Source organism: Ipomoea triloba, chromosome 1, assembly GCF_003576645.1.
Source record: "Ipomoea triloba cultivar NCNSP0323 chromosome 1, ASM357664v1".
NCBI lineage: Eukaryota > Viridiplantae > Streptophyta > Magnoliopsida > Solanales > Convolvulaceae > Ipomoea > Ipomoea triloba.
In genome coordinates, this window is record NC_044916.1 from 28,277,082 (window position 1) to 28,291,801 (window position 14,720).

General features: G+C 33.4%; 2 protein-coding genes across 2 annotated transcripts; one reads left to right on the forward strand and one right to left on the reverse strand.

Moving 5' to 3' along the window:
• The first annotated feature begins 2,496 nt into the window (after positions 1–2,496).
• Positions 2,497–3,239, forward strand: LOC115995582. The gene has a single exon (XM_031234659.1). The coding sequence runs from the start codon at positions 2,575–2,577 to the stop codon at positions 2,950–2,952; it is 378 nt and encodes a 125-aa protein (XP_031090519.1). The 5' UTR covers positions 2,497–2,574; the 3' UTR covers positions 2,953–3,239.
• A 140-nt stretch (positions 3,240–3,379) lies between these two features.
• On the reverse strand, positions 3,380–4,570 carry LOC115995574. The gene has a single exon (XM_031234647.1). The coding sequence runs from the start codon at positions 4,467–4,469 to the stop codon at positions 3,594–3,596; it is 876 nt and encodes a 291-aa protein (XP_031090507.1). The 5' UTR covers positions 4,470–4,570; the 3' UTR covers positions 3,380–3,593.
• Between the last annotated feature and the right edge of the window lie 10,150 nt (positions 4,571–14,720).

Sequence of the window (14,720 nt, forward strand, 5' to 3'; positions counted from 1 at the left end):
ATAAGTTACATGCTTAGATGGCTTTACTCTATTCATTTATATTGTTAGGTTGGTGCACGGATATTTTGCAATATTTATAATATTAGAGTATAAATTGAATATTTTTTTACTTGTAGTTGTACATGAAAAACTTAGTATAATTTAATGTAACAATACTACCAATGTATAATTGTGTAGTATAATTTAATGTAACAATACTACCAATGTATAATTGTGAAGTATAATTTAATGTAACAATACTACCAATGTATAATTGTGACCACTATTTTGTTCTTGTTTTGAATTGGTGGGATTTTATGGACCAAATTTAAGTACTAGGGATAAATTGAATATTTTTTTACTTGTAGTTGTACATGAAAAACGTAGTATAATTTAATGTAACAATACTACCAATGTATAATTGTGTAGTATAATTTAATGTAACAATACTACCAATGTATAATTGTGAAGTATAATTTAATGTAACAATACTACCAATGTATAATTGTGACCACTATTTTGTTCTTGTTTTGAATTGGTGGGATTTTATGGACCAAATTTAAGTATTAGGGAACTGGGAATGGCTCAACTTAAATTTTCATTTTAAAATTCTTTTACAAAAAAAAAAAAAATCTTACCTAAATTTCCATTCCTACAATATTTGATTTATTTCAAGAAGAGTAAATTCTCAAAATTGTCCATTGACTATTGTCATTTGTTAATTTCTATCATTATTGTCTCTTAACACTTTCTCAACCTACTGAAGTACACAGAGTCAATGTCCCACACCAATTAGTTTTTTTATTTTTTAAGCTTATAGGGCATCATGTTCAAGTAAGCTAAGTTTCCATAGCTCAACACCAATAACACCAAGTGTAGAACAAGGTATCAAAGCATAACACCGGGAACAATTACAACAAGTACTAGAGCATCAACAACATTACATTATTGTTTAAGTGTCCTAATAATATAAGAGTAATAAGTAAATATAGAACTTTGATTAAAAGTCATATAGAATTATGCCCAAATTCTAGTGTTTGTTGATTTAGGTACTTGAAATGCTCACAACTGAAGTTATAGCTAAAGTCGTACATGTGTCAACACAACTATAGGAAGCTAAACTACTTAGAACTGAATTGGTTAGGATCAGACTGTCTCGGCACAAAGGGAAACAACCAAACTAGTACAAATTACCAAGTCAACAAACAAAGGACCCCTTCATCTTTAAAAAAAAAAAAAAAACAAACAAACAAACAAACAAACAAACAAACAAACAAAACAAAAAAATAAAATAAAACAAAAACAAAAATAAAAACAACACACTTGGATTGACTAATAAAACCAATGCTATTGCTAAGAAATCTTATTATTTAACCTGACGCTAAATATTGTTACCGGAATATATTTCTGTATTAGTAAATAAGGACAATGTTCAGTACAAGAAGTGTTTTGTATTACATAACCTCAAAGGTGAAGGTAGCATCAGTGAACCACAAAGAAAATATTAGACAATTGCTTCTAATGTGTTGAAAACTAAGTTCTTATTTGGGAATGTCAATGAACCTATTCCAATTGAATGATTTGTAATGTAATCACATATTTTGCCTTGCTATGTTAAGGACAAATGAAAGTAGCTTTAATTTTGTTTTATAATTATTAGCAATTTGCTTATGTTTGGAGATGTAAGAAATCCATTAGTTTGAATGTCAATGGCAAACTCTATGTAAACTAGTATTTCTTTTACACTAGCTTCAATGCAAATTGCTTTTGCACTACCTTGGTTTTGAATTTTAAGATTATTGCTTTGCTCCATGCTTTTATTTTTGTGTGCTTATTACCATTTAAGGTGTGCACAGGGGAAGCCATGAACTTACAATTCATAAGTTATTCCCATTCCATTTCATATACACGAACTGACAATTTGTAATATACATTACCATTTCATAATCAAAAAATTTACATCAATACATTATAATTCACGGGAGCATATAAACATTTATGCCCATTCCATGTTTTTTAAAACACATGAAATTTTCTAATGTTGTCAAGAAGAAAAAGATAATCAAAACAAATATAATCAAAACAAACACATTGCCACATCTTGCTTCCCTTGGAACATTACCAGTCCTTATCAATACTTTTAACCTCTCAATCTCTTCCTCATTTTGGTTTACCCGCTTTACTAATCTAAAATTTATCTTCTTTGACCTTGATCGAGTACATCGAATGATCAAACAAATAAAAAAAACCATCATCCTAGCATACCATTTCAAATATTTTACATTTACAATAAATTATTAGGAATTTATTTGACTCCTATACCATTATATTCTAATTCTTTTTTTGTATTACTAACTATGTTACAATGCAGTATCTGTCTACCTTAGACTTGAACCCACAAGCTCCCATATGGGAGAGATACTTTATCAAAAAGTAAGGAATTGCAGGTTTAATTGTGAACCAACCACCTCCTCACCCCCTTATCCATTCACCTTCAAATATTCTCCTCACACCCATTTCCTCCCAATCACACCTTTTCTTTTCGGTTTTTTATCACTTCTACTCATCTTGTAACTTGTTCAGCTAAAGAAGGCCATGGCAACTGCATCTGCATCGGCTACGTTTTCTCCGGCGAGTGCAGTTACCGGCACGGCCATCAGGTCTTCCCAGAGAAGGGCCACGAAAGTGAATTACATTAGTGGGTTGAACTCGTTTGGAGGGCTTAAGGCGCATAACAATGTATCCACTCTGGGCGTCCCTGTTTGCACTGACCACTCATTTGCTAAGATTGTGAGCTCACTCAGAGACCCGTCACGGGGCAGAGGGAGAGGCGGCGGAGCTCTCTCTTCTACCTGCAGTGCCGTGGCGGAGATTTTCAGGATTGCGGCCATCATCCCTGGGCTTGTTCTGGTTGGGGTTGCCGTCGGCTTTGTTCTCCTTCGCCTCGAAGCTACTCTCGAGGAAGCTGAGTGAGAGAGATGATGCTTCAATTCACTGCTAATCAAGATTAGCTCTGCTCTGATTCTCCATTCATTCCTTATATACATATCTATGCTTATTGTGACAGATTTGATTTCATTTGTTTTTGGTCACGTTATATATATCATCAAAATAGTAAAGCCTGCTCATTTCTCCTTCTCATTACCTTAATTAGTACATCACACTGTTGTTGTTTGCTTCTATGTAAGCTTCAAATTCTGTTATGATTTTAACATGAAAATCTTTAATGAAGTCAAAGAAGGGATTTTTCAGATGGAAAATCATGAATTGAAGTGTAAATGGTGAGTTTGAGAGTATTAGTCTTAGTCTTGATTTTGGTTAGTTCAGCAAATTTGGTGGCTCGGAGTGCTGTTCTGGTCTGGTGGCACTTGAGTTAGCCTCACAAGACTTATTCGTGATGTTTTGAATATTTGTTTTCCTATTTTTACCCATCAAAAGAAAGATTCCCAAAGCTCCAAACAGGAAAAGTGGGATATTCATTAGGGCAAACATGCTTATAAGGCAGTTCATAATATATATATATATACATAATTAGGGCAAGCATGCCCCCTATAGAGCCATATATGATATACCCATAACTTGTCATCATCGAACCTAATTAAAGCACCAAAGTCCTATACCTGAACTTGTTTCAACCCACTAATAGCGTCAGGGTCATCCACCCCTCTACTGTGAAGTTGTTCATAGTTGGGGAAACCCCCCCTGCCTGCTCGGTTTCTAGCAAAAACAAGGCAAAGAGTACCAACAAGTGCCAAAATAAGAGCAAGAATCCAACTGAACTGCAAATTCGCCAGCGCCACAGCCCTCACGCCCGCTTCATGGCTGCCACACACCACAGCGCTGTGATGCGCTGCTGCATCACTATGCTGCCCCATACATCCCCGCGCCACGAACCGAGGAACCCACAGCATGAACCCCATGTTCACAAACCAACAACCTTGGAACACAACCGACACGGACAGCACAAGCGCCGCTGGGAAAACCGCTGGAAAGGTTGTCACAAACAGGGCAGCCATAAGAGAAATGCAAACAATGATCTGTAACAGCCAGTGGTAATGGCCTTCTAGCCCAACGTGATCCGTGGAGTGATAATGAAGCAAGAAAAGCTCTTGACTGAAAACGGAAGAGGCGAGTATACCAGAGATCCCGGTTAGGATCTCAGTGGAGTGGTTCAACTCAGCGAAAAGAGTGAACCCAGCAAATATGGCCAGGTGAAGGAACATGGTGGCATGCTCTAGATTCAGAAGCTCTAGAGAAAATTGCAGAGGAGGGAAGCTTATGAGCTGTGTAACCATGGCAAAAACTGAGAAAGACAACACAAGAATGAGTTCCAGATAGAGAAGATGATTCTTCTTGATTGGGTACCAAAACCTTGATCTGAACTTAGCAGGGCCATTTTGATAGTAAGCTCTAATGGTGTTGATTGTGTGCATTAACCCAAGAAAGGCAAGGGCCAAACCAGGTACCAAATGTCCCACTAGAGTTCCCATACTTGAATTGAATTGAAGGAATTGAATTGCTTGAAGGACTTAAATACAAGAACATCATGGTTTGCAGTACTACAGACAAAAATCTAATCGGATTTCAGGTGCACTTTGTATGGGTTTCCACAAACAACACGTATAGGATAAAAAGTGGTAGCACAAATTAAAGCATGTGGCTCTTGAGGATGATTAAGATCACAGAAAGTGAAGCGGCAGTGCGAGATCGAACCATAACATTTAATTTAGTTTTACCATTACCAAACATGAGTCTAAATGAGGACATTCTTAGTCCATGATGTATCGTTAAAACAATATGGTCAATTCAACAAATTAAAGCTTTTAAGGTTAGTGCCTGATAGTTATTGGTTAATGAAAATTTCATGTCGTCCATCCATATATATTGTAATAGTTAAAAAGGTAGGTTGGATATGATCCTGTGGGCTGTACGTTCATCATTGCAGGGTGCTTTCCTATAGGATGTTTATGAGTGTTTATGTTTAATGTCTTAGAAAGATGCCCAACAATAGCACAAAAAGTTAATCATGCCCTGAGGCTCAAATCCATGACCTTGGAAGAATTATTCTTCGCGCCACTAGACCGGTCATTAGCCTAGCTACTGTTATATAATCCATCAATATAATTTATGGTCTCCACTAAGACTCGAATCCACCCCTTTTATATGGGGTGCAACCGGGTGCTACTAGACTACAAATAGATTACATATGTTATGTAGCGACGTGCCCATAAGGCCATAACCACAACAAAATTACACAAATTGGATGTTGGGAATAAGAATTAATTGCTTCATATTAATTGACGAGGGGATTAAATATAATTACTTGTATTTTATAATAATAAAGTGTGTTTTTTAATAATTATTAATGAACATAGTTACATAAAACTAGTTTCGAACTTTTATTCAGACTGATTTATTTATTAATGGCATATACATCCAAATTATTGAATGAGTAACGTAACAGACAAAAAACCAATTCACTACTTCAAAAAGCTAGCTTTAATCGTTTGAGCAACAAATTAAAAAGCATGTCTCTATTAAGATTAAATACAGAGCACTAAGAAAATACAACACTGATCCCACTAGTGTAGTGTGTCTATATATAGTGGGGAATGACATACATTACGTGTCCCAATAAGCTTTTCCCACTTTTTTCGTAATGACACAAAGCTTTTTTTCTTTTGGTAAATATGACACAAAGCTTTTAATTTAACCAAGTGTTTCATTTCCCTGGAATATTACCTCAATCATTAAATCATTTTCCTCCTTCTTCTATTCCTTCTATTCCTCTTCACTACAAATGACTAAATGAGTAATATAATAATGTGTACGTCACATCAGAAAGGGATATAGATTCACACACGTATATAAAGGATCATATGAAACAATTGCCTTAGGTGATAAATAAGATGAAATTATATACGTAGATTGAGTCCAAATCAAGGGTTCAAATTGGAGATTAAAAAAAAAAAAAAAAACGCGATGGCAATGTGGCATTATTGTAACTTTGTGTAAGTAAGATAATTTTTTGTTGCCTTTCAATGCACATTGTTATGTCATACAGTGCACGTTGTTCATTCTTCCAGAGCATATTGTTGTGCCTTACACCGCACGTTGTTCCTTCTGCCAGAGTACATTGTTGTGCCTTACACTGCACATTGTTCCTTCTTTCAGAGCACATTATTGTGCCTTACAGTGCACATTGTTGTGCCTTACAGTGCACATTGTTGTGCCTTTCCAGCGTATTTTTAAAAAAAATGTAGATGACAAACTTTTTTTTAAAAGATCAATTAATCTTGATCACTAATTACTAATTTGAGTTGAATATTGTTTGTTTGTTTATTATTTATGGTCGTTTATGATTTGTGTTGAAGATCATATATTACATTTAATTTTTTTAATAATTGTTTTACATCTTTGTGTGTCTCCAGTGTGCATTTTTTGCCTTTCAGTGCACATTGTCGCTTCTTCCAGTGTACATTGTTGTGCCTTATAGTGCACATTGTTGAAATTCGTAGGTAACAGTTTTTTTTTTTTTATCTAGGGCTGAGACTCTATCTCACTTCTCACCCGCAACTTTCTTCTCACCCGAACCTCTTCCTCACTCTCTCTCACATACACTCTCTCTCTCTCTCTCTCTCTCTCTCTATATATATATATATATATATATATATATATATATATATATATATGTATGTATAATTTTAACTTTTTAAAATCTTACCCCAAATTTTCTAAAACCTTTATATTTGAGTGCTCAAACTCAAATATAAACATGCCATCAAGCTATTTAGAAAAAATTAACTGCACGTAATTAGAACAACGTGTAATTTTCTTTATATACATGGATGTCAAGTGGACTAATTTAATTTTTAAAAATCTTTATTTAGAGAAAACTACAAGTTATATATGTTGACGTGACTTTCACGTAGCACCCATGTTTATAAAGAAAAGTATACATGAAAGCATGGTTGCACTAGACGCTAAGCGCTAGTCGGGTGATAGACTAAGCGGTCTAGGCGGTGTCTAGGCGGTGACCTATAAAAACAAAAAAATAATGCATGTGTGGGTGCATGTCATATATTTTATTATATATATTGTATATTTGTATATATCTCTTATTTCTCTTATTTATATAAATAAATAAATTTAAATATATATAAATATAATTAAAAAATTAATAAGGTCAACTCGTCCGAGTTAACTCGGCTAAATCTGATGAGTTGGGCAAGTTAACTTGGCCAAATTCGACCGAGTCGGCCGAGTTAGGCGCTAGGCGGACGCCTAGGAAGCAATTCGCCTCGGTCTAGGGGAGCCTAGCGCCTAGGCGGTCGACTTTTGCAACAGTGCATGGAAGTCAAATTAGCATATTATGTAATAGCAAGTTATTAGTAAAAATGTTTCTTTTTTAAAAAAATTAAAACGGAATTCCTTAGACTAAAAAGTAATTCGAGAACTTATTATATGCCCCTTAATCCTTTACCTCGTTTATAAATAGTTTATTACATTCTTTTGTTACTCTCTAGTTTTACACACTCCCTTTATAATATAAAATATGAAAATAAGTTATTTGCACAGCTAATTTAATTAGTTATTAAGTGATAAATTATGGACAACAACACGTATGAGAAAAAAAAAACTATATAGAAATCTTCACGCTGCCGAACTGCAACAATGAGTAGATGTATTTTATTAGTAGCTATTTGATTATATTTTATGTACATGACACGTACGAAGGATCAATATGTTGATGCAATAATAATTGATGAGCACTCTACTCCACGGAACATTCACTGCTTTTTCCAGTCTTTTCATCAAATCTTCAGCATTCATCGATCACCAAATTCATTGCAAATTAAAGTCATATATATAGGATACAACATTATTTCCGTTTTATAAAAGCAATCCAAAAATCTAATTTCGCATTATCCATCAGCTTTTAATGCCTTCACGCATTATATAATTTAAGGTGCGTGGTTCCTCGAGGAGTAGTATACTTTATTCTTTTTTTTTTTTTTTTTTTTTTCGCATATCAATCCTTGCAGTAGAGATTGATGAACGCATATATGCAATAATGTGATGAGGACCACGTACTCCTCTTTTGCATCCCTTTCATAAGATCATCAACGTTCATCTCTTCCACTTCGAAAACCAAACCATTATGCCTGCAAAGGTTCCCATCCACATGGCATAGTATTATGAATTATGATAGAAGAAGACGTATATATGCATGCAACTTCATCTTCTGCTTTTTTTTTTCTTTTTTTTTTTTTAAAGCTTATAAAAGCAATATAATGAATGAATCTTACTTTTTTCTTTTCATAGATGAATGATTCATACATTAAATTATAGGTAGTATCCTTCATAGCACTACCTTTCAATTTCCAAAGTTTTATACTCCGTAGTTTATAGAAAATGATGGCAAATTTTTTTTGGAACATGGTCTAAATAGATGTGTGGATCATGAATATAATGTACATTTTTAATATATTAAAAGTACGTTATTTGTGTACTGGATGTACATAATTTGAAAATACACAAAATAATGTATTTTCAGTACTCAAATAATGTATTATACATGAATACAATGTACATTTTTAATATACTAAAAATACATTATTTGTGTACTGAATGTACATTAATTGATAGTATACAAAATAATGCATTTTCGGTACTCAAATAATGTATTATATACACAGCTATGTGGATCATGATCCACAGGATAATGATCCGAAAATGATGGGTCAGGTCATAGCCCATAAGAGGTCAGAATAGGACTATGAAATTGGGCCAGAATGGTGATCCAATAAGACCAAAAAAAAGTGGATTTTTTTTTGGAAAGGAGTTAAGGGAGTGTTTGGCACCATGGTTTGGAGCATATCGAAATTGAGAAAATACCACTGCAAAATATCAATAGGCGCTTGTAAAATTAAGAGTTCATAGTACAACTAAAATCCTAGTCATATAAATAACAAGACAAATCCATAGCTTCCTACACCATAATCTCATTGGATGACGTTGTCATTTATGATACTCGCAGTAACCCAATTGCAAATGACACACTACCAACAAAAAAAAAAAAAAAAAGACAAATAGTGAAGATGACGATAATAATTACAATGCTAACCAAAAGAGAATTAAGAAAACTTAGAAAAATTTAAACGAAAAGTAATATTTATTTAGACTATTGTTTTTAGACTATTAATTTTACAAAGTTGCAAACATTTATTTTAGTGACAATTATAATGAATCTCCTATATTATTTTGCATTCATATTCTTTGAATTACCTATTTAAATTCGACATTCAATTACATATGTATAAACTTCTCATATATAATCTTTCATTAATAATCTGTCATGTAAGACTAAAACAACTAAAAGAAAATGATTGAGGGAGTAAAATTATATTAAAAAAATAAAAATAAAATAGTATAAGAAATCACATATCTTGTGAGAAAAGAACAGAACCCTTATCTTATCAACATAAAATTAAATCCGCCTCCTTAACCATTATCCCAGTGATGGAGCTGAGCTAGCAGATAATATATTAAACATGCATAAACCCATTTGGCTTGATCCAATTCCTTCCTCTTTCACTGTCTCACAATTTGTAATTATATTGAATTGCTAGCCTTTTAACATCACAATTAACTCCAATATATAATTCATTATTCCTATGAATTCAACTATAACCTTTGTATACACTACTGACAACTGCTTAAATTGGTTTCTGTAGGCTTAGGTAGAGGGAAAAAACAAAAAAACAAAAAAAACAAAAACAAAAACAAAAAAAACAAAAAAGCTTAAGGTTTGTTTGAAAAGCGGAAAATGACTTTTGGAAAATGAGTCATTTTTAAAAAATATTTTTCTTTTCAGTGTTTGGCTGCACAACGAAAAATTGTCTTTTTGTGTTTGGTTCATTTTTCGAAAAAATGAGCAGAATTGTATACTTTATTTTTCAAGTTAAATGGGTTTATTTTGATAATCAATTTTTCATTCACCCATTATCTGTTAAAAAAAATTAAAATGTAATTTCATTTTGATTTTTAAATACGAAAAAACTTAATATATTATTTGTAGAGTTTACTTATTTTGTTGAACTTTGAATTAATATTAATTTTTGTTAGACTTTATTGATAGGGAATATACCCCAGATATGTATACCACCCTATGAATACTATACGTATACCCAGCATATTGTACGGTTGCTAGCCCTATAAGAGGAACTTGGGCCCTTCATGTTAGGGCTTTTGGATCCCTTCCTCTCTCTCTAAAGAAGATCCTAGAAGTAATGCTCTTCCCTCTCTCTAAAGCTATGGAAGAACAATGAATAAAAGCTTCTTTTGGATCAAATTCTCTCGTGATCTTTATAGTTTACATATACTGTTGTACATACGACATAGTGTATTGAACAATTTAGTTCTATAAACTTTAAAGTTGGATTGCAAATTCACAATGTTAATTAGTACTGTCAAAGTGGATCGAAGTCCGCGGGCTGGTCCGCACCCGCCCCGCGGTGGGACGTGTTAGGATTACCAAAAAAAAAAAAAGGCCCGCGAAGGAGCGGGCCTAACGGGCATGGCTCGCTAAGGCCCGTGACCCGTGTGAACTGCGGGCCGACCCTATATAAACTAAAAAAAAAAAACAACAAAAAAGAGCAAACAATGTGTACTGTGCACCACACATGAATATATAATGTGTACATGTATGTACACATATATATTCATGTGTAAACATTACACATTGACTAAAAAAAAAAAAGCTCACGGGCCGGTTCGCGGGGCACGCCAACCCGCATGAGGCGGGTTAGGGTTGTATGAATCTAAGTCCGCGGGCTTAACGGTTCGGTATGCAAAAGCCTGCTAAAAATTAAGTTCGCGGTGGGGCGAGTCGGCCTGCTTTGACAGTACTAATACTAATATTTGTAGATTTTACTTATTTTATTGAACTTTGAATTAAAGAAAAAAAAATACGGGCCAGCCCTCGAGGCCCGCCAACCTGCGTGGGGCGGGCTAGGGTCCCATGGATTAGTGTTGTAAAAACTAAAAACTAAAATCACACTATTTTGACAAATTTTGCATGTGCATATCCCTTGGAAAATGACTTCCTCAAAAAAAAAAAAAAAAGGGAAGTCATTTTTCCCCAAAATATACCTATTTTCCTTTGATTAAGGCATCATTTTCCATTGACCTTATTTCCCCTCTCTTGCCAAACACTGAAAACTCGAAAAATATTTTTCTGAAGTCATTTTTCGAATTTTCAAACGCACCCTAAAAGAATGTTGTTTTACCCACATGAGCTCTTAACATTTACCATTCATATTTTAGGACAAAGTTTAGAATGATGATTGCTTATATTGTATACTGATGATAGAAGCGAAAAATTGAAAGCAGCGACAAGAAATTACTAAAAAAATAATTTTATAATTAAAGCCTTACATATTAAACTGATTTTGTAACTTGAGGGACTAAAATTAGACCGTATTAAAAAAGAGGAGGGAGTATTTTGCAACAACAAATAATTAAGAGAGCTAGAAGACCCAAAAAATTAAGAAAAAGAAGTGTATATGAACTCACTAATGACGGAGTACACCTGGAGACACGTGATTTTACATTGCACTCATGTAAACAAGTAGATCACATTGTTTAAGTGTCCTAATAATATAAGAGTAATAAGTAAATTAGAACTTTGGTTAAAAGTCATATAGAATTATGCCAAATTATAGTGTTGTAATAATATAAGAGTAATAAGTAAATTAGAACTTTGATTAAAAGTCATATAGAATTATGCCAAAATTATTGTGTTGTCATACATGTACGTGTCAACACAACCAGAGGAAGCTGAACATAGCTCTGAAGATGAATTACTATAAGAATAGGGCAACAACATAGCTACACTATAAGATGCGAACACCACATGCATGCTTGATAAAATACTTCAATGGCCTTGAGTCATCATGAGATTGGAGTTTGCACCTAGTAGCATCTCCCAAGTTCCCTTGTTAATGCATCACATGAGCACATTAAGTGTAGAACTGACGCACCTTAAGTGTTAAACTGATGCACCTTAAGTGGTAACTGATGTATTTAAGTGTCAAACTAAAGCACCTTTATATTTAAACATACGCACCTTAAACTATAAACTTATGTACCTTAAGCTATAAATTTACGCATCTTATGCTTTAAACTTAAGCACCTTAAATTTTAAACTTAGACACCTATGCTATAAACTTACGCACCTTAATTAAAACTTTAAGCTTACGCAAAATTACTATAATGTCACCGCGTTTTTTTTTTTTTTTTTTTTTGTTAATTTATCTTCATTATGAGCTGTTGATTTTGGTAAGATCAATGACTGATATTTCACCCATTTTTTACCTAAGACATATAATCGCAGCTAATATATATATATATATATATATATATATATATATATATATATATATATATATATGTATGTATGTATGTATGTATGTATCGTTCTCTTTTTTTTTTTTTTTTTTTTTTGTCCTTTTGTTAGAAACCATTCAGTTTATAAAATATAGAACGATTTTAATAATAAACCAAAACCTAATCATTTTGTTCGATTTTGGCTTAACTCGACTCGGTTCGAATAACCCGAACCGAAATGCAACCCATACTCATGTCTAACCCTTCATAGATTGTGATTTGATTCTAGTTTACTTTGTAATTCTTAAACAACTTAAGTCTATAATAAATCAAATAAATTATTATTTACTTAACATTGTCAATTCTCTAATTATTACTTAGTGTTTTCAAAATCACGTGAATTTGCTTGTTGTTGAGTTAGATTGCTATCATCCCACGCATCCGTTACGATAAATAGGCTCAACATCATTTACAAATTCAGACGATTTTTCTTACACAATTCAGATCAATTATTCTTCTGCAATTGAAGAAAGAAGGGGTGAAGAAGCTCCGATCAATCGTTCGAAATGGCTAGCGTGCAAAAGACGATTTTTAACTTCTCCAAAAATTTTTGCCAACGAACTTGTTCACAGAAACTGGTTCGTATAAACAACCCTAATTTTCTTTTTTAGCCTTTGTGTTTGTGTTTGCATAAATTTATGTAGAGATGTTTAATCTAGAATTTAGCCTTTTGTATGTTTAGTTGCATAAATCTTATTGTTCAAAAATCTTGAAAATAATAAAAAAATTTATAAACTTAAAAAACTAATTTTTTTCCTTTAATAGAAAATACTATTGTAAAATTTGGTTGAAGTACTAGTTTAGGTCGGTGTCCATAGGTAAAATTTACCGTTTTAGGCAATTTATCTTGTCCCTGACGGAGATCCCCAATCTGCGCTCGAAGAGAACGGGAATGGAGAACATTTTCAGGGAATAGGGACGGGGACGGGGAAACCCTTCTTTGCCCCGCCCCGTCCCCGAATAATTATTATAAATAAATAAATACATGATGTGGAGAGTGTTATGGTAATTTTAGTATTTATATTACGTGAATTGAAATTGTGCATTTTAGTACATGCTGTGGTGCGTTTTATTACGTATGTTGATACATTTAACTCTGTTGTGAAATGGTGTGTTTTAATCCATCCTCTAGTGCATTTTCATACATAGAATGGTGTGTAACTGTGTTGTGAAATGGTGTGTTTTAATCCGTCCTCTGGTGCATTTTAATACGTAGAATGGTGTGTATTTCAACACATGTTTTCTAATAAGTGTAATAGTGCATGTTTATAATCTGGGTTGAAGATTTTCAATAAGTGGAATTGTGCATTTTAACATACGTTGTGGTGCATTTTAATACGTAGAATGATGCATATTTTAGCACATGTTTTCTAATATGTGTAATAATACAGGTTTATAATCTGACATGAGGCACGTTCTGGTGCATTTTAATACATAGAATGATGCGTTTTATTACGTATGTTGATGCATTTTAAGTGAATATATATGTGCATTTGGTTATAGTGTGGAATTGTGTGTTTAATGTGTTCTCTGGTGCATTTTAGTACGTAGAATGGTGTGTATTTTAACACATATATATTAAGCGTTGATTTGCAGACTTGCTGTAATCTAATGGTTGCAAAATAGCCGCACGACCACACCTAAGGAAGAAGTCGCATCTAAACTCTACTATATATATATGAACGATAATTTCTCGCAGAGATGGGGATGATGACTATTTTCAATTCACCGTTGGGGATGGGGATGGGGATGGGGAAAGGGACGAGTCGGGGTTTCAGGGACGGGGACAGGGAGTATAGTATACTCCCCGCCCCCGCCTCATTGTCATCCATAGTTTCAACTCCATTTTTTGCCTTTGACACCACAGTCTAAGCTATCGCCAAGTTTTCAACTTCTTTTAGGGATGCTCTTGCACTTCTTTTTTTTTTTTTTTTTAAATATTAAGAGTTAAACTCTTTTTTCTTTTAATATTAAAAGTTAAACTCCAGACACCTAGGCTTTTTCTTTTGCACATTTTCTTTTGTTCTTCAATTTTTATCTTTTCACTAGGACTTTGCCCTTTTTTATTTTTTAGTTAAGAACCTAGTGCCTACCTGAGTAGTACTAGGTGACCAACAACGGTCTAATGGTTTCCTACTACATGCGACAACATTCAGGACATTTTGATTGTAATTTTAAGATATATTAAGACATTATGATAATAAATTAATAGATATATTACTTAAATGTAGGGTTCTGCTTCAATTGTCTAAGATTGTTGATACCATTTAGAAATCTTCATATAAAGTATT